Below are 21,256 nucleotides of genomic sequence, written 5' to 3'. Positions count from 1 at the left end.
AACTCGCACAACGACTTAAGGGTAGGCGGGTGAAAACTAAAATACCTCTTCTAATCCACCCGCACACGTCAATCCCACTAAGTAACCCTCAAGACATAGCTGACGCTTTTAGTGCCTACTACGGCGACCTCTACAACTTACACAGGGACCCTCACACCCCGCAACCTACACAAACTGACATAGACCACTTCCTCCACAATCTCAAACTTCCTACTCTGACTGACGATCAACTGACTGAACTAAATGCCCCCTTTACAACCCAAGAGATTAAAGCCACCATAGACTCACTACCTGACGGTAAAGCACCGGGACCCGATGGTATGACAGGGGAATATTATAAACAATACGCACCTCAACTGATTCCCCACCTTACCGAACTCTTCAACCACGCTGCCTCCTCTTCCTCTTTTTTAAAGGAATACCTAACAGCATTGGTTATAACATTACCGAAGCCAGGGAAAGAATCAAATGTCCCCCAAAATTTTCGCCCGATATCCCTACTCAATCTCGACCTCAAAATATATGCTAAAACGATTGCAACAAGACTAATCAAAATCATGCCAATGCTAATCCACCCTGATCAGACAGGGTTCACTAAAGGCAGACAATCTTCTGACGCCACCAGGAGAATGATTAATATCATACACCAAGCTGAAATTACAGGAACGCCTTCTCTGCTCCTATCCCTGGATGCAGAGAAGGCGTTCGATAGAGTCCATTGGACTTACCTACACACGGTTCTCAGGAAATTTGGATTTCAGGGTAACATCTTGAACGCCATTATGGCACTATATTCAAACCCAGAAGCCCAAGTGTATACGGAAGGCATGTTGTCCCGTCCGTTTCCCATTACCAATGGCACACGCCAGGGGTGCCCATTGTCACCGATCATATTCAACTTACTCATGGAACCTCTAGCGGAACACATCCGTTCCCACCCTAGCATATCCGGCCTACTAATTGGCAATGTACATCATAAAATCAGCCTGTTCGCTGATGACGTTATTCTTATCCTTACCAACCCGTCTGGCTCCCTGGCTGAAGTACAAAAATTACTAAACTGGTTTAGCTCAGTATCGTACTACAAAGTTAACACTACCAAATGCTTTATACTAGATGTCAACATAGACGCCACTTTGAAAAATTTACTACAAACGCAATATCCATTTATTTGGGCAACTACAGATATAACATACCTGGGAATTCACTTACCAAGAACGACTAAAAACCTTTACTCATGCAACTTCCCACCACTTCTCCAGACCATCCAAGCGGCCTCCCAGCAAATAGCAAAACATGAATTGTCTTGGACAGGTAGACTAGCGGCCTTCAAGATGATTTGCCTTCCCCAATTGCTTTACTACTTCAGATCTATCCCAATCCCATTACCAACTAAATTCTTCAGATCCCTGCAAACACTGTTTAACAGATTCCTGTGGGATGGCAAGCGCCCCAGGTGTGCCCACTCCAAACTGATTAAACACAAACTAGCTGGTGGTATGGGCTCGATAGATTTCGAAGATTACCACTTGGCAGCTATTCTAGCCCAATTACCAGGGTGGTTCCAACCCAGTCCAACAACACTATGGGGACAAATAGAAGAATCATCGCTCATCCGCCCTAATCTAAAAACCTGGTTACTCAGTATCCCGTTGGGTTCCATAGTACCGACATATTTATCTCCTACCATGAAGGCCTCGGCCCACGCATGGTCGAAACTAAAAGCCTCCCACACATATGCGTCTGTCACCCCACAATCCCACATACCCTTAAATGTTCTTCAACATTTAATGCTAGACCTCTCACTAACATCTTGGACTAGGAAAGGTATACAATCACTACAAGATATACTTCACGACAACAGCATTAAAACATTTCCCCAATTACAATCTGAATTCAACCTCGCTACAACCGAATACTTTACTTACCTACGCATACGTCATTGCCTACGTACCATTATTCTCCCTAATTATACCATCCACCCAAAGACCTGGGAATACCTCACTAATACTGACACAAAAACCAAGGGCATCTCATATTTTTACAATACTTTCCACCAAAAAATAGGATTTTTTAAAACAGCTTACCTGTAAAATCCTTTTCTTTCGAAGGACATCACGGGACACAGAGCCACAGTAATTACTGATGGGTTATATAGGTATCACTGGTGATTAGACACTGGCACACCCTATCAGGAAGTTCAACCCCCTATATAATCCCTCCCCCTTGCAGGGATACCTCAGTTTTGTAGCCAAGCAATATAGTGTATTAGAAGAGGGGCGGGACCTCTGTGTCCCGTGATGTCCTTCGAAAGAAAAGGATTTTACAGGTAAGCTGTTTTAAAAAATCCTATTTTCTTTCTCGAACATCACGGGACACAGAGCCACAGTAATTACTGATGGGATGTCCCAGAGCAATGCTACCTGAGGGGGGGGGGGAACCACGACCAAGTAGGGTGCAATCAAACCTGAGGACCCTGTACCGCTGCCTGCAGCACACTACGCCCAAAGGCGATATCCTCATGCCTTCTCACATCCACCTGATAGAATCTGGTGAATGTATGAACTGAAGACCAGGTTGCGGCCTTGCAGATTTGAGCCATAGAGGCCCGGTGATGCACTGCCCAAGAAGCACCAATAGCCCTTGTGGAATGTGCCCTGATCTGAAACGGAGGAATCTTCTGTTTCAAACCGTAAGCTTGAATGATCAACTGTCGAATCCATTTAGAAATGGTAGCTTTTGACGCTGCCTGTCCTCTATTGGGACCCTCTGGCAGCACAAACAAAACATCCGTCTTGCGGATCTGAGTAGCTGCCCCTAGATAGGCCTTAACTGCTCTTACTACATCCAACGAATGTAGAGATCTCTCTTCCGGAGAACAGGGATCTGGAAAAAAGGAAGGTAGAACAATGTCTTGGTTTAAATGAAAATCAGAAACCACCTTCGGTAAAAAACTAGGATGAGGGCGTAGTACCACTCTATCCTTGTGTAGAATCAAATAAGGCTCCTTACAGGAAAGAGCTGCTAATTCTGATACTCTTCTAGCAGAAGAGATGGCCACCAGAAAAATTAATTTCCTTGTCAACAAGACCAAAGGAATCTGACTTATTGGTTCAAAAGGCTGTTTCTGTAACACAGCCAGGACCAAATTCAAGTTCCAGGGGTTTAGGGGCGCTTTAACCGGAGGATTAAGACGCATCACCCCCTGCATAAAGTTTCGGACCAAAGAATGCGAAGCAAGTGGCCGCTGAAATAATACTGATAAAGCAGAAACCTGGCCCTTGATGGTACTCAAGGCCAGCTTCATCTCTAATCCCATCTGTAGAAAATCAAGGATTCTACCTATGACATATTTCCTGGGATGCCAACCTCTGGATTCACACCAGGTTATATAAGCCTTCCAGACTCTATGATAAATCATCCTGGAAGCTGGCTTCCTTGCATTAATCAAGGTAGATATGACAGGACCTGAGAGCCCACGACTCTTCAGAACGTGGGTCTCAATAGCCAAACCGTCAAATTTAGCGTTTGTAAGGCAGGATGGAACACTGGACCCTGAGATAACAGGTCTGGGCGTACCGGTAGGGTCCACGGGGAACCCACCGTCATCCTTACTATTTCTGCATACCAAGTCCTTCTGGGCCAAACGGGGGCCACCAGAAGTACCGACTTCCTTTCCTGCCTGATCCTGCGAAGGAGTTGTGGTAGTAGCAGAATAGGCGGGAATGCGTAAATCAGTGAGAACCGATGCCACGGAATCACCAACGCATCCGTCCCGCATGCAAGAGGATCTTTTGTCCTTGCCACAAATCTGTCTATCTTTTTGTTGAATCGGGATGCAAAGAGATCTACATCTGGAACCCCCCATCTTTGGCATATGGCCCAAAAGACGTCGGGATGCAGAGACCATTCCCCTGGAAGTAACTGCTGGCGACTTAGATAGTCCGCCTGCCAATTCTCTATTCCCGGGATGAAAACTGCCGATATGCATGGCACATGCATCTCTGCCCAGACTAAGATCTGGTTCACCTCCTTTTGAGCAGCTCGGCTCCGGGTGCCTCCCTGATGATTGACATAAGCCACTGCTGTGGCATTGTCGGACTGGATCCTGACCGGACAACCCTGTAGCCTGATAGTCCAGGCTTTTAGAGCTAGATGTATCGCCCGGATCTCCAGAATGTTGATGGGTAAGGTCCTCTCTGTCTTGGACCATACCCCTTGGACCGCAGCCTGTTCCAGAACTGCTCCCCAACCTGACAGACTGGCATCTGTTGTTACCACCGTCCAGGTAACCGGTAGAAAGGATTTCCCCTTCTGCAGGTTTTCGGGTATGAGCCACCAATTGAGGCTCTGACGCACCGCATGCGACAGGTGCATCGGAAAGTCTAATGCCTGAACCTTCTTGTTCCAGGTCGACAGAATACTGTGTTGCAGCATTCTTGAGTGAAACTGAGCATAGGGAACTGCTTCGAATGAAGACACCATCTTCCCTAGTAGCCTCATACAAAGGCGGACTGAGGGACCCTTCTTGGTCCTTACTGTCAGAATCAGCTCTCTCAAAGCAGTGATCTTTGCCTGGGGTAGAAATATTTTCTCCTGGCTTATATCTATAATCAGACCTAAATACTCCAGTCTTCCTACTGGTTTTAGGAAAGACTTTTCTAAGTTGAGGATCCAACCCAGGTGTTCTAGATACCTGACCGTGGTCCTCAAGTTTCCATTCAAAGAGGCTACCGACCTGTCTATCAAGAGCAGGTCGTCTAGGTATGCTATGACAGCTATACCCTGAGCCCTTAATCTGGCCAGAGGAGGAGCCAAGATCTTTGTGAACACTCGAGGTGCAGTGGCTATCCCGAAAGGCAGAGCCACAAACTGGAAATGGCGCCCTCCTACCTTGAAGCGCAGAAACTTCTGATGAGCAAGAAAAATGGGCACATGCAGATATGCATCTCTGATGTCTATTGATGCCAGAAATTCTCCTCCCTGCAGGGTGGGAACTACTGTTCGAATTGATTCCATGCGGAAGGATTGAATCCTTAGGAATCGGTTCAGATCCCTTAAGTCCAAAATGGGCCTGACATCCCCATTTGGCTTTTGGACCGTAAAAAGGTTGGAATAGAAGCCCAATCCCTGGTCCTTTGCGGGAACTATCATAATGACCTCCTGCGACAAAAGTCGCTCTAACGCTAGAAGGAGCGACTGCTTCTTCTCTGGGTCTCTGGGAACATTTGATCTAAGGAACCGAGGAGAAGGGAATTCCTGAAACTCCAGCTTGTACCCTAAGGTTACCGTGGAGACTACCCATCTGTCCTGGAAGTCCTCGTGCCAGAGCTCTGAGAACTGTCGCAGTCTTCCCCCCACTCGAGTGAGCGGGGGCGCCCCCTCATGCAGAGGTCTTAGTGTTTTGCCTAGTAGGCTTCTTTCCCCAGGACTTCTTTTGTCCCTGGGGTTGACTCTTGTCTCTGGACCCCGATGGAGGCGGCCGTCGAGACTGCCTGGAGGCTGAAGCCCCCGGCGCTGGGGAAAGAGTCCGTTTGAAAGAGGGACGCTTACTCTTCTTCTTGACAGGTAAGAGAGTGCTTTTCCCACAAGAGATTCTCTTGATATAGTTATCCAAGTCCTCTCCAAACAACCTTGCACCACGAAATGGAAACCCAGCCAGTAGCTTCTTACATGGTGCTTCGGCTGACCAATTTTTCAACCATAGGATTCTACGTATATGCACCAACCCCAGTGAAAGACGGGAGGTTTGCACCATAGAATCTCTAATGGCGTCAACCACAAAGCATAAGGCCGCTGGAAGGTTAGCAAACCCCTGGGCCTGCTGTTCAGGTAATACTTTGATGACCTGCTTAACATGGTCTCTTAAGTATTGACAGACTCCAATCGCTGCTACTGCAGGTTGGGCCACTGATCCTGCTAAGGAGAAAACATCCTTCAATAGGGATTCCATCCTTTTATCTACAGGATCCCTGAGCATCTGAGCATTGTCTACAGGACAAGTCAGGCTATTATTTACGGAGGAAATGGCGGCATCAATAGCCGGTATTCCCCACATTTTAATAAACTTTTCTTCCATCGGATAAAGTGTTGAAAACTTTCTCGGCGGAAAAAAACGTTTGTCTGGGTGATCCCACTCAGAATAAATAAGCTTTTCAAGTAAAGTATGAACAGGAAAAGCATGTGCTGCTTGGAAAGGTTTCAGTGACCCCAAAGCAGAAGAGGATTCTTTAGCAGTTTCAGGTATGGGCAACTTAAATGTGGAGCGGACCAATCCAGTAAGGATCTGCACTAAGACTTTCTCCTCTTGGGAAGTCGCAGAGGGTCCCTCTCCACCTGAATCCTCCGAAGAGGAATCATCCATCCCATCCCGATCCTCTGAAAGGGATTCATCTCCTTTATCCCAGAGCTCCTCTGTCTGAGGGTCTTGGGGAACAGAGGAAAGCCTAGTGCGTTTTCTTCCACTGAGTGAAGACGTAATCACGGCCATTAATCTTTCCTCTAGACCATTAATGGTTGAGGAAAAAACCTCTTGTGTAATATATACAGGGGCTGAAGTGCCAGAAGCAGGTGTAGCCCCTGACCCCGATGGCTCTCCCTGGCTAGCCGTCCCTGGCCCATCTTTAGGGGGGGAGGATGCTGCCGACAGGGGGCCCATAGAACCTGAACGAGATCCCCTAGTGTCTCTGGTTCCTGGGGTGCTTGAACCTCTTCTACCCATAGTGCAAAGCAACAAGGTGTGAGGTATACAAATGAACACTGCCCGCTGAGCGATGTAGTCTGGCTAAAAGCCTTGCTACCCAATGCTCAGTCTGGTGTTACTTCAGTAAATGCTGCCTAGGAGAATGCCTGTGTCCCACCTTACATGCGACCGTCAGCTCTGTGTCTCTCAGAAGGCTGAGTGCACCTGTACAGAGTGCCTCTAATAGCCTGCAGCTGGCCTGAGTGGGAGTCTAAACACTCTGTGCTGACGTCCCGCCCCCTCCTCTACCGCCCCCCCTCGAGGTTTGAAAAAAACGAGCGCTTCCTGCACTGCCGACTCTCCTGTCATGCTTCTGGAGAAAAGGCTGGGGATGGGGGGGGGGGGGGGGAGGCTGGTAACAAGATCTGCCTGAACGGCTATCTTCAGAGATGGTGGCCATTAGGCCGCAGAGCCCGGGTGGTATAACCACTTTCTAGACCCCTGTGGCCCCTCTCTAGCCTGGGGGGAACATTCAAAACATGAGAAATCCCCCTTTCCACCTTACCTGCTTGCAGCCTGCTTTGAGATGCTGGGACATAATCAGCACTGAACACCTGAGACAGTCAGTCAGCATGTGTAGGTTTGTGCTCTTGGCAGCCCCTGGTGGTCACAATAGGCATAGCATGCATTTACCTTAAAGGAGAAAAGCCACTAGAACTCAAAAATTCTGTGGAATCTCCTCTTACCTTATCCAGCTGCAGGGTGCTGTTTACACAGACCCAATCTTCACCTCTCACGGTGGGCTCCGTTTGAAAAAACCGTCAGAGACTGGGGCCCCCATCAGTAGGGGGATCCAACAGTTCTGGGACCGTAAAGCACCTCGCCAGAAATTAGGAAGTTTAAAGCCATTTTCTGATCTGCGGGGTCCAGCTCTCTAAAAAGAGAAGCATTACGGGTAAAACCTCGTTTCTTCGGACACGAGGCCCGGGTACCATTCAATTCGGCCATGAAAAGACACTTTGAATGGATCCGGTTCGCCTGGCTTGCCCCAGTATAGGATCTTAGGATATTCCCTTTGGAGCTCAGCACAGGACATCTTTACATGTCCATCACCTAAGACACTGGCGTAAAAACTGAGGTATCCCTGCAAGGGGGAGGGATTCTATAGGGGGTTGAACTTCCTGATAGGGTGTGCCAGTGTCCAATCACCAGTGATACCTATATAACCCATCAGTAATTACTGTGGCTCTGTGTCCCGTGATGTTCGAGAAAGAAACAGACCTTCTCCAAAACAACTGAACATCATAAATGGGAAAAAGATTTAGCCTGCATATACACAGAATCCCAATGGCAGCAAGCACTTAAAACTGTCTACAAAGCCACCAAATGTGCGGCCCTCTGGGAGCTCATGCAAAAAATTTCCTTACGTTGGTATCTAACTCCAGCCAAACTGTCAACCTTTAATCCCAGAACCCCCAATGCCTGTTGGAGATGTAAATCATCCACAGGAGACATGCTCCATGTTTTCTGGTCATGCCCCTCCCTTCGAATCTATTGGGAAAAGGTCTTCCGACTAATATCGACGATAACCCGAATCAAAACCATACCCTCACCTGCACTAACAATCCTAAACCTAACTATTGAAGACATTCCCTTCTCCTTCAGACATGTCACTACACACATACTCCTGGCAGCGAGACTCAACCTGACTAGACAATGGAAGTCGGACAATCAACCTACACTAACCCAAGTAGTGCACATAGTTGCCCTACACTTCAGCTACGAGATCACATCAGTAGCCCACACGGGCCACACAACATAAACACACACTTACTGGCAACCCTGGAAAGACTGGACTGATACTGCATCCCCCATATGATCACCTGGTGAAATAATACTATTTCTTGACCGAGCAATACTGTACTCTCTCCTAACGTTATCTCACAAAGGTTCTGCTTAATAACTTTAAGACGTACTCAGTTTTATAAAAGTTGTACACCGGCGCTCTGCGCTGGGGTGGCACTAAGGATCCCAATTGGGGTGCCACACCAGGGTAGAGGGCTACTAATGATAATAACGTGAAAAATTTCTCTTTCCCCTTTTTAGGATAATTGAAACTTGTTCATAAATTGTTTCATATGTATACTGCGAACAAACTATTCACATCCTGTTAAAGTATATCTATACCTTGTTAAAACACTTTGACGTCGTTGCACGACGTACAGTTCTAATTGTACAATGTATTTCCTTGCAAAAATCTAAAAAATATGGAAATAAATAAATATTTTCTATGGAGAAGCTGTTAAGTTGCCGGCCTGTACTTTCTATGGATCTTTTGTGAGTTTTAATTAGCCAGAGCACCGACTACTCTACACACCAAAATTATATATCATTATTCCCACGCTATCTGGTACACTGGTACACTGAACAGAACACAGATAGGAAAAGCTGCCTGCACCGAATCAGGTACAGCCCAAACCCTGTGGATAAGTAATAATAAACAAAAATGGTGCCGCGCTAATCCTGGATAAATTATCTAAATTAACTTAAGGTGGTGTGACAAATATAGGGAGTGTGTGGTCACAGATATGGTGACACTATAGCAGTGATACCGACTAACGTGTATCAATCTCCACTCATATGGCAATAGCTCTGAGTGGTGGAATGTTCAGCACCCGTGGTGACGGCAATTAATACATATATCTCATTATAACCATATGGAAATATCAATCATGTAAAAAGTGTCACTAATCAATAAATAAATAAATCTCAACATGCCCAAAAAAAAATATCAAAAATATATAAAGTGTCGAAATAGTGCAACATACAATCTAAAGTGACTTTTAGTACATAGTAGCATGCACCGCTTAAAGTGACATTGTGCAACAGTGCAATGACATTTTTTAAAACAATATTAGAAAATCCAAAAATTAGCAAGTGCTAAAGTATGAAAACTATTAGGTATAGTGTGACTGTAACGTCCTGACATGTAGCAGTAGTAACAGTACAATGTGTTTCAGCAAAAAAACAAAATCTTTTTCGTGACAGCAACGTCCTGACATGCGACAGTCGCAGTGCAGTAGTAACAGTACAGTATGTTTCAGCAAAAAGAAAAAATCTTTCTTGTGGCAGCAGCATCCTGGCATGCAACAGTCGCAGTGCAGTGCTCGCGAAAACTCACACAGTGCCCATCTTCGTGTTTTAAACACACAAGAAAGAAGTGGCCCCTTACCTTGGGGTAATAGGGCAAAACGCATATGACCTTAAATCTTTAGGGGGATCCTCCTATGGGTGTAGAGCGTTGTCTTCCCAGTCTTAATTGCACGAGGTAATACCCTCAGTGGAATAAGGGGACAGAAAACATAGGGAGTCCCAATAGCGTGATACCATTTTAACCAATAGCTTTTATTCAATAAAACAAGAGTACTCACATTAACAGCATAAAAACGATCATATCTCCAAACGAGCGGCGAGCTCGTATACCTCTCTTAGCATGTAAAGCCTGTCTCGTCCCTACGCGTGACGTCACACCACACGTGACATCATCCCCTTATGAAGTCACATGTGGTGTGACGTCACGCGTAGGGACGGGACAGGCTTTACATGCTAAGAGAGGTATACGAGCTCGCCGCTCGTTTGGAGATATGATCGTTTTTATGCTGTTAATGTGAGTACTCTTGTTTTATTGAAAAAAAGCTATTGGTTAAAACGGTATCACGCTATTGGGACTCCCTATGTTTTCTGTCCCCTTATTCCACTGAGGGTATTACCTCGTGCAATTAAGACTGGGAAGACAACGCTCTACACCCATAGGAGGATCCCCCTAAAGATTTAAGGTCATATGCGTTTTGCCCTATTACCCCAAGGTAAGGGGCCACTTCTTTCTTGTGTGTTTAAAACACGAAGATGGGCACTGTGTGAGTTTTCGTGAGCACTGCACTGCGACTGTTGCATGCCAGGACGCTGCTGCCACAAGAAAGATTTTTTCTTTTTGCTGAAACACACTGTACTGTTACTACTGCACTGCGACTGTTGCATGTCAGGACGTTGCTGTCACGAGAAAGATTTTGGTTTTTTGCTGAAAACACATTGTACTGTTACTACTGCTACATGTCAGGACGTTACAGTCACACTATACCTAATAGTTTTCATACTTTAGCACTTGCTAATTTTTGGATTTTCTAATATTGTTTTAAAAAATGTCATTGCACTGTTGCACAATGTCACTTTAAGCGGTGCATGCTACTATGTACTAAAAGTCACTTTAGATTGTATGTTGCACTGTTTCAACACTTTATATATTTTTGATATTTTTTTGGGGCATGTTGAGAGTTATTTATTAGTGACACTTTTTACATGATTGATATTTTCATATGGATATAATGAGAGATATGTATTAATTGCCGTCACCACGGGTGATGAACATTCCACCACTCAGAGCTATTGCCATATGAGTGGAGATTGATACACGTTAGTCGGTATCACTGCTATAGTGTCACCATATCTGTGACCACACACTCCCTATATTTGTCACACCACCTTAAGTTAATCTAGCTAATTTATTCAGGATTAGCGCGGCAACATTTTTGTTTATTATTACTCTACACACCAACTATACAGCGGTAGAGCTTGGGTGAGTTTTTCTCTCACTCTGCAACTGCTACCTGCATTCCAGTGTGAACAATGGTTTTCTGTGGGGTTGATTTACTAAAATTGGAGAGTGCAAAATCTGGTGCAGCTGTGCATGGTGGTCAATCAGCTTCTAACTTCAGCTTGTTCAATAAAACCTGGAAGCCGATTGGTTTCTATGCAGAGCTGCACTGAATTTTGCACTCTCCAAGTTTATGTAATTAACCCCCTGTGAGCCTTGTGGAGACCGGCATTTTTCTACTGCACAAGTGTGAACAAGCCCTCAAAGCTAAATTTTATTCTACCTTATCCTAGACCCAGTGAGAAGCTCACAGTGTGCAGTGAAATAAGAATAAGCAATTTCAGGAGAGCAGCCGGTACAACTGTGACTGAAGGGAAGGCTAGAGGTCAGATTTAATAAGTGCAAAAAAAGTGGAACCGGAGCAGAGAGAGATCCATGGAAGCTGATTTTTGGACATATTACCTGCTGAAGCCCAGCTCTTTCTTGTAACACCAGAGTACAGAGGGCCGAGCTCTGACTGCAGCTTTGGAGAGCATGTGATGGAGAATGACCACCTGTGGAGAGGGACATGGTTACTTTACATTCACAGAAGGCAATCTGCATATACCATACAATACACACACAAATCAAAGATGACTTGCATAGGGCAGTAGTCCTCAGCATCCAATAGGAATTCATGAATCTGCGGCAGGCTAGTGTTACACATACTGATTTATTACAGGGAACCACTCTGGCTACTGGAGTCTCAGATTAGTGGCTCAGCAAGCAGTGAAGACACAAACTTCAAACGTCAGCAATGGTGACTCTGCCATATTGTGCCAAGTGCAGTTAGGCAGGGCTTGGTTCTTGCTGGGTCCCCCAACATACTACCCAGTCCTCTTCTATGGGCGAGATTTCTATATACATGTTTCTGTTCAGCATCCAGGCCACACTAAAAATAAAAATACATTTAAAAAATGCAGATCTCCGCTTTAAAACCTTTTCATGTCTCCGTCCCATTCAACAAGAAAATAAAAAAAGTTATTGTTCTCTCATAGTCAGATCGCCACATATCTCTCCCCTCAGTCAGCATTATAAGGGGCACAGCAGGCCATTCTGGAGGACAGGTCAAGTGCAGACACTGGAGTCACTGAAGAAAACCAATATACTGTATATAAAAAAAAATCTACACTATAGCAAAAACTAAAATGTAAAAGAGACCCCATTCAAACCTGATAAATGACTCAACACTTGCAGGCAACCTGTACTTACAACAATGCTAAATGGGTTGTCTAAGCAGCATTACCAGTGCTGCGATTAAAGGAGTTGTAAAGCAGAAGGTTTTTTTTAATGCATTCCACGCATCAAGATAAAAAAACCTTTTGTGTGTGTAGCAGCCTCCCCAGCATCCCCTAATTACTTACCCGAGCTCCATCTATCTCCTGCAATGTCCACGGTTGTCTTAGCCTTCTGAGACTCTCCTCCTGATTGTCTGAGACACAGCAGCAGCGCTTTTGGCTTCTGCGGCTGTCAAAGTCAGTTAGCCAATCAGGGGAACGAGGGGGCGGGGCCAGGTTGGGGCTCCGTGTCTGAATGGACATACGGAGCTCGGGTGCCCCTATAGCAAGCTCCATGATGTGGGGGCACTCGACAGGAGGGAGGGGCCAGGAGCAGCAAAGAGGGACCCGAGAAGTGGAAGATCTGGGCTACTCTGTGCAAAACCAACTGCACAAAAGGTGTTCCATTGGGGAGATTCCCCTTTACTTCCTGTCCTATAGCCAAAACAGGAAGTGAGGGGAAATCTCTCCAAAAAGAAAGAATCCTTGGTGGTCACCAGAAGTAGTGTCCCCATTATAAGATTTCATCTCTATTCCTATTCAGGCGACAACCCAATTTTTCTTTCAGTTTCACTCTCAGTGATAACAGTCCCCAAGACAAATGGTGAGGGTGAATCATCCTAACAGGGGACACAGACAGCAATAAAAACAAGACAGGTGTTATAATCCATCTACACTCTATCCAAAATTTAAAAAAAAAAAAAAAAAAATTGTGCCTGAAGTATGTAGGCACTGGGGGGGTCCAGATGCCTTGTTGGTAATCTGTCACAATAGATACACTTGATATCTCTGATTAAAGTGGTTCTAAAGCTTTTTTATCCCCCAACACATCAGCATCCAATAGTTGATTACAGCATGGAGAATGACTCTCTTATAACCACTTTGAAAACGCACACTTATTTGCTTCCGGCACACTACTTCCCCAAACTTCCTGTTGGGGACTGCGCACTAATAACATAATTTACAATCATTTGTATTACACATCCCTTCATGCATAGAGCCGGTGCAAATGTGTCCATTGTATTTCATAAAATGTTGCTGAAAGGATAAGTTCACCTTTGTAAAAAAAAAAATTAAATAAATGTGCGTCATCTTCCAGGTAAAAAAAAAGTGTAATTATTATTTTTATTACTAGGAGCCTGAAAAGCATTTCATCAGTGATCGGCAGATCATGGGTGCAATGCACGACTCCTGCAGACTGTCAGTGTAAGCTGTCTGCTCGTAACTTGTACAGGCAGGTATTTACACACTGACAGGAAGAGACAAGGAGCTATCTAGAGTGCTCAACAGCGCCTTGGCAGTTCATTGAGAACTACAAGCCGACAATTGCAAAGGCTGTTGGTATTTGTAGTGCGCACATTTGCAGAACTCTGTAAATGAATGATGCGGTCGGGTGGGCTGAGCCCTGCACCCAACGTGTTTTTTTTTTTTTTTCCTTTAATCGTGACAGCGAGTGTGAGGAGAAGAACCCCGGCTCGCTGTCACTAGAAGTGGCAGGTCAGGGAATGGCTACAGCAGTGGGAACATGTCACGTGTTCCCAAAGGTGAACTTATCTTTGAGCTGAGGACCCTCCTGTACAGACACACACAAGCAGCCTGAGGGGAAAACTCATAAAACATACCTCTGCTCCTCCTCCAAGGGAAATGATTGACAGCAGCTCCTGTGTTGTCCCCTGGGGCTGTCTGTGCATGTCAGCGCAGGCAGTATCTGCACATCAAACTACAGTATCTCACAATAGTGAGTACACCCCTCACGTTTTTGTAAATATTTTATTCTATCTTTTCATGTGACAACACTGAAGAAATGACACTTTGCTACAATGTAAAGTAGTGAGTGTACAGCTTGTATAACAGTGTAAATTTGCTGTCCCCTCAAAATAACTCAACACACAGCTATTAATTTCTAAACCGCTGGCAACAAAAGTGAGTACACCCCTAAGTGAAAATGTCCAAATTGAGCCCAAAGTGTCAATATTTTGCGTGGTCACCATTATTTTCCAGCACTGCCTTAACCCTCTTGGGCATGGACTTCACCAGAGCTTCACAGGTTGTCACTGGAGTCCTCTTCCACTCCTCCATGACGACATCACAGCCCCCGGATCCTGTGTCACTGGATTTGATTTACAGCAGCAGCAGCCAATGGCTCCTGCTGCTATCAATCTATCCAATGAGGACCCGAGACAGCGGCTGAAGCTGCTGGGCTCGTGCTCGCCGCTGCAACGATCAGGTTCAGCTAAGAAAGAGGGGGGCAGCTGCAGCACAAAAGGTTTTTCACCTTAATGCATAAATACATTAAGGTGAAAAGCCATGAGACTTTACAACTCCTTTGCTTTACTGAAACTGGAGTGCAAAAGCTCTGCATGGTAGCCAATCAGCTTCCAACTTCAGATTGTTCAATCAAGCTTTGACAAAAAAAAAAAAAAACTGGAAGCTGATTGGTTTCTATGTAGAGCTGCACCAGATTTTATGCTCTCCAGTTTTTGTAAATCAACCCCAGTGTGTCTTAAATGTTGGCTCTGGGTGGAAAATAGGGGGGGGGGTCGATCGATATCATTTTTTTCAGGGCCGATACCGATTGTTCAGCTGCCTTACAGGCCCATAGTCGTTACTAGGTGCTGATATTCTGTACATCAACGTCTCCTGCCACCAGATGTAGCGTGTCACTTGCCACCCAGATGCAGTATGTCACCGGCTCCTGCCACCCAGATGCAACTTGACACTACTTCTGTCAGCTTTCCCCAGTGGCATCTAAGCAGGTAAACTTCCACGTGCAGATGGGTAGTGAAAGATGACGTAACTATCTATCTGCTCGCCCGCGGCTGCGGCTCTGTCACAAGCATCCTCTGCTGTAGGGGAGGAACAGCTGTGATGTGAGGTGGGCAGCAAGAGATGATGTCATCTCTCTTCTGCCCGCCGCACTGCTGGCAGAGACTGGCAGAGACTGCAGGGACAGGGGGAGGAGGTCTGACCAATATTGGTACTTTTCTGACCGATAATTTGAAAAATGTGAATAATCGGCCCCGATAATCTGTCGACCCCTAATGGAAAGAACCTTTGTATTTCATTTTTTTACAATTTAGCAGATCCAAAGGAGGCGATATAAATTCAGTTCATTCTGTTTTGCTGTGTATAATGAGCAGCAGACATACAACCCAAATTACATCAGATCACATTACTGATTATAAAACTGAGCGCCATTACCTGATCCTTCCCATGGTCCCCCACAATCACAAAGAAACTTCTGTGCTTCTCAGCGACTCCGTTCTCGATCTGGACCCGGATCCGATTATCAATCTTCTTCCTCTGCATTGTGATTGATTAATCTGGAGGGAGCCAATGTGTCATGTTAGTCTTGTAAAAAGCAAACTATGTCACATCACACCCACCCAAAGTATACTGATCATGGGGCCCATAGCAAAATTTTGATGGGGCCCCTGGCCACTTCTGTTTGTGGCACCTGATCTTTACATATAATTTGTCAGGGAGATCAGCAAAGCAACAACTCATCTACTCGTCTTAAAGGGTTAGTTCACCTTTACAATAAAGCTGCCTGCTCATGTTTTCAGGAAGGGGCTGCTTTTCAATATCATACCTGTAGGGCCATTCGTGGCCTCACCCAAGCCTGCCTAAAAAGAAACTCCTAGGTGACCCACTCCCTTCTTTTCTGGCTTCAAAACCAATGGAGGCACACTGCTCATGTGCTTTTTCAATGAACCAGAACACTTGTTCCTGAGGGGCCCCGCTGGTCATTAGGGGTTGTGGTTTTAAACCTACCTATGACTTTTTCAGACAGGCTTGGGAGAGGTTGCGCACATCCTTCGTATATAAAACATTGTAAAACAGCTTCTAAGGCTACATTCACACAGCCACACACGGGTGTAGATCCTTGCCAGCAGTTCTAAACACTCTGTGTGACAAGAAGCAGCTGTCACATCTGTATTTTGTACAAATCAATGGCCGGCACAGCCACTGTTTGCACAGAACCGCTTATATGTTTGAGGTATTTCAGGAAAATCCAACATTGTGGCCACTAGATGGAGCCAATGATCGAAGGAAATAGACATATTACAGGGATTACTCGTGACCGCTGTGCGAATGCTTGAGCAAATTTATTTTATGAACAGCCCCCACAGAGCTTTTATTGCTGCCTGTGTCTCCCCAGTGGGGGGGATTCACTCTATTTGTACTGGTATTGCCTCCAAGAAGGAATGAGAGGGGGGACATTTTAGACTTGTCCTGAGAATAAGAGGTGAGGGAAAACTTCCCAAAGGTAAAACGCCTGTCTAAAAAAGGGAAATCCCCTCCAACTGCAACTTCCTGCTATGTTTTGGGGACAAGAAGTTAATGGAAAAATTCCTCAACTGTACACGGGCATGAAAAAAATTAACTGATTTGGGTTTTGCACTTTCGTACTTAACGCGGAGTTCCGGCTAAAAAAAAAAAAAATAAAAGTCAGCAGCTACAAATACTGCAGCTGCTGACTTTTAAAATAAGGACACTTAACTGTCCAGGGCGCCCGCGATGTCCTCACCCGAAGCCGACCCGTCCCTCGGCTCTCGGGTGGAGGCGCCGGCATCTTCGGTAAGGGAATCAGAAAGTGCATTCCCTACTGCGCATGCACGAGTTGTGCTGCGCGTTCTGAATGGTCCCTGCTGTCTTCTGGGACCTGTGTGTTTCCCAGAAGACACGTGGGGGGGAGGGGGCCGGACATGCGTAGTTCGGCACGGATACTGTGCCGGTCTTTTGCTGGAAGTGGGAGCTAAAACCTGGGATTAGAAAGGTTTATGCTCCCCCCTCCCCCCTGAAAGGTGCCAAATGTGACACCGGGGGGGGGGGGGGACGACTGGATCAGCGGAAGTTCCATTTCTGGGTGGAACTCCGCTTTAAAGTGGTTGTTAAAGCGGGGGTTCACCCACACCGCCAAAAAAAAAAAAAAATATTAAAAGCCAGCAGCTACAAATACTGCAGCTGCTGACTTTTAATACATGACCACTTACCTGTCCCAGGGTCCAGCGATGTCGGCAGGGGACGCCGAGGATCCGCTCGGTTCTCGGCAGCTGCCGCCGCCATCCTAGGTGAGGGAATCAGGAAGTGAAGCGTTGCGGCTTCACTTCCCGGCTCCCTACTGCGCATGCGCGAGTCGTGCTGCGCGTCCCTAGTGGTCCCCGCTCTCTCCTGGGAGCTGTGTGTTCCCAGCAGACAGCGCGGAGGGACGGGAAGTGGCGTAGACTCCCATGGGAGTCTATGCCGGAAGTGGGTGCAAATACCTGTCTTAGACAGGTATCTGCACCCCCCTCCCCCCTGAAAGGTGCCAAATGTGACACCAGAGGGGGGGAGGGTTCAGAAAAGCGGAAGTTCCATTTTTGTGTGGAACTCCGCTTTAAGCCACTTTTTTCCCCTTTTTATAGTTCCCTCTATTAAATTACATTAAGCTCCCCAGTGGATGTCATTTATCAAAATATGCTGTATAATACCTTTTTTTATGAGCGGCGCTCTGCATTCACGTGACTGCCCGCTGGTCTCCTCTCCCGATCTGATAGGAGAGGTGCAGGGAGAGGTGCTGGGTATCCCCCGCTGACTTCAGCCGGGACAAGGAGAGAAGACCGGTGGGAAGTCACGTGAGTGCAGAGCGACACTTGTAAATAAGGTATTATACAGCATATTTTTATAAATGACATCCACTTTCTATAGTTCCCTCTGTTATCCCCAGCTTAATGTTGTATAACAGAGGGAACTATAGAAAGCGCAAAGAGTTTTTTTTTCTTTTTGTGTTCCTGCAAAGCAGGGACTAGAATCCATCTCTTCCTCTAGTAAAAGCAGCACACATAGTGCACACAAACACTGGTTAGGCACACGTGTAACCCTTTGATCACCCTAGATGTTTGCCCTATGCCCTGCCAGTGCCATTGGTACAGTGACAGTGCCTATTTGTAGCACTAATCACTGTATTGGTGTCACTGGTCCCCTCAAAGTGTCAGTTACTCTCTGATTTGTCCGCCGCAATATCGCAGTCCCACTATAAAATCGTTGATCACCGCCATTACTAGTAAAAAAAAAAAAAAAAAAAAATGAATAAAATTCCATTAAAAAAAATATCCCATAGTTATTATTATACAAGATTTATATAGCGCCAACAGTTTACGCAGCGCTTTACAATGTATAAGGGGGACAAAACAATTACAGTACAGTTCAATACAAAAGGTACAGGAGGGCCCGGCTCGTAGAGCTTACATTCTAAAGGAAGGGGGTGGTGGTACAAAAAGGTAATAGCTGCAAAGAATGATTTGATGGGGGTGGCCAGTTTGTAGACACTATAACTTTTGCGCAAACCAATAAATATACGCTTATTGCAATTTTTTTTTTTACCAAAAATATGTAGAAGAATACATATTGACCTAAATTGATAAAGAAATTTTTTTTTTTTTTTTTTTTTATTGGATGTTTTATAGCAGAAAGTAAAAAAAATGTTGGTTTTATTTTTCAAAATGTTTTTTGTTTATAGCGCAAAAAAAAAACAAAAAAAAAACGCAGAGGTGATCAAATACCACCAAAAGAAAGTTCTATTTGTGGGGAAAAAAGAACAAAAAAATTGTGTACAGCGTCGCACGACCGCGCAATGGTCATTTAAAGTAACACAGTGCTGTATCGCATTTAAAAAAAAAAAAAAAAAACTGGTCATGAAGGGGGGAGGGGGGTAAATCTTCTAGGGCTGAAGTGGTTAATGTAACATTATAGAATGAGAAGGTTTTTAATGCAGATGACCAGAATGAAAAACAAGGAAACATGTTCAGGGATGAGGGCTGCACACACCTAAGACAGCTGACAGACACCTCCTCCTCCCTCCTATGGAAGGACACAAGCACCTACAGGAGACATATATGCAGTGTAACCGGCCATTCCCCACCACATAACCCGCCTGTGACCCCACACAGCTCACCCATTACATACCCTACAATCAGGCAGCCAGCTCCGCTCACATGTACCATGTGCACAGTAAGGTAGGACCCCGGGCTGTCCGCGGCGCCTGAACGCTTCCGGAGGGGTCCTTCCAACCAGAGTCGGCTTCGTGACGTCCCATCTGCATTCCGGAAGCCATTTTGTTGTAGCCTGGAGCATGCGTTGCAAGGTAGGCTATTGAAAAATGGCCGACTCCGAGACACATTTTTTTTTTTTCAATGCAAGTCACATGGCGAATGCAGGGTGTAGTCGTTTGTGTTTAGACTTACAAACAATCATTTTTGGTTGATGGAATTATTAGTGTAATGTCTCTCTGCTGTGATGCCTGGCTCTGCAGTTTTTGGTGCAGCAGCTGCTACATTCAGTACCTTACAATACATACAATGTTGATTAAAAAGAACCTGTTATCAGACTATTTCAACGGAAAGCTTCCCATAAGAATATAATATGCACATTAAACATTTTGTGGGGGAGGGGCTAGGGGTCCTTTTTATTGGCACAATTTGAATGCCAAATCGGGACCCATCCGTGCGAGCTGAACTCGACGATTTCTAGGGTTGTTGCCTCATCCCTTTAAAACCGAACACATATTAATTACACAGGTTCTGTGGCTGATTAAGGTGGTAATTAAACTCACTTTGTGCCTTATTTGCATTAAATTAGCCTCAGAACCTGTGTAATTTATATGTGTTCGGGTTTAAAGGGATGAGATGGCAAGCCTAACGATTTCAAACCCGCGTTCAGTGTGAACAAGGGCTTAAACCCAAACGCTATATGAATTACACAGGTTATGAGGCTAATTTAATGCAGATAAGGCACCAAGTGAGTTTAATTACCAGCTTAATCAGTCACAGAATCTGTGTGATTATTATGTATTTGGTTTTAAAGGGATGAGGTGGCAACCCTAGGTGGGGCAGAGGAGCTGGACTGGCACAGACAGTAATTGGATACTCCCAGAAGATAAGCATGGCGGGCAACTTTGAAAAAATAAAAAAATAACTGAGAATGGGGGAGGGGCAATGGGCGGGGCTAAATTCCAGAGTTGTAACTGCATGAAGGTATCAATCACTTGTATAGCTCTCAGGGAACCTTTGGACGTGAGCGCTCTGTGATGGGAGTAGCAACCGGCTTCCATAGTTGTGGGCTCAAACCAGAGGCCCAAATGTGTCTCGTTACTGGCCTGTTGCTGCGATGGCTGCACTATCCAAATGTAAGACAAAATAGCCAGTGACTAGTGGAGTGGCCACCTGGCTGGTATTTAATGGATCAACTGGTAAAAAAAAATAGGATTTGTTACTAATGTTATTTGCTGAGAGATCATAGGGCTGGCATTTTTCCCCAAAAAATACCCTATAGACCAGTGGTTCTCTGTCACCAAGCTGAGGCCTTTCCCCACCAGGTCTCTAGCCAGCTGTGGATTTCCTAACCTCCAACAGTGCCCCCAACCTCTCATAAGGGACCACAGTGCCCCTAAGCCCCACAGCCTACTGCAGAGCCTCCAGCCCCCCCTCCTCAAACCTCCCAAAGTGCCCCCCATTCTACTGCAAAGCTTCCAGCCTCCCCCCATAGTGCCTCCAAACTCCCACCATTTCCCACACTGCCTCCAACCTACCACCGTACCCTCCAGTCCCCCATTGTGTCCTTGAAATG

General features: G+C 45.6%; 1 protein-coding gene across 1 annotated transcript in view; it reads right to left on the bottom strand.

Annotated features, from left to right (window-relative positions):
* NAT10 (N-acetyltransferase 10) overlaps window positions 1–19,746 on the bottom strand; it is a 79,802-nt gene extending 60,056 nt beyond the window's left edge. The window contains exons 1-3 of the mRNA XM_073604208.1: window positions 19,598–19,746; window positions 15,851–15,972; window positions 11,796–11,887 (exon numbers count right to left, since the gene is read on the bottom strand). Coding sequence (XP_073460309.1) covers window positions 11,796–11,887; window positions 15,851–15,958 — 200 coding nt within the window. The 5' untranslated portion in view covers window positions 15,959–15,972; window positions 19,598–19,746. The remainder of the gene's footprint in view (window positions 1–11,795; window positions 11,888–15,850; window positions 15,973–19,597) is intronic.
* Between the last annotated feature and the right edge of the window lie 1,510 nt (window positions 19,747–21,256).

The sequence above is a fragment of the Aquarana catesbeiana genome, linkage group LG11 (genome assembly GCF_042186555.1).
Source record: "Aquarana catesbeiana isolate 2022-GZ linkage group LG11, ASM4218655v1, whole genome shotgun sequence".
Classification (NCBI taxonomy): Eukaryota; Metazoa; Chordata; class Amphibia; order Anura; family Ranidae; genus Aquarana; species Aquarana catesbeiana.
Note: the sequence above shows the minus strand (reverse complement) of the source record. Positions and strands in the feature narration are given on the sequence as shown.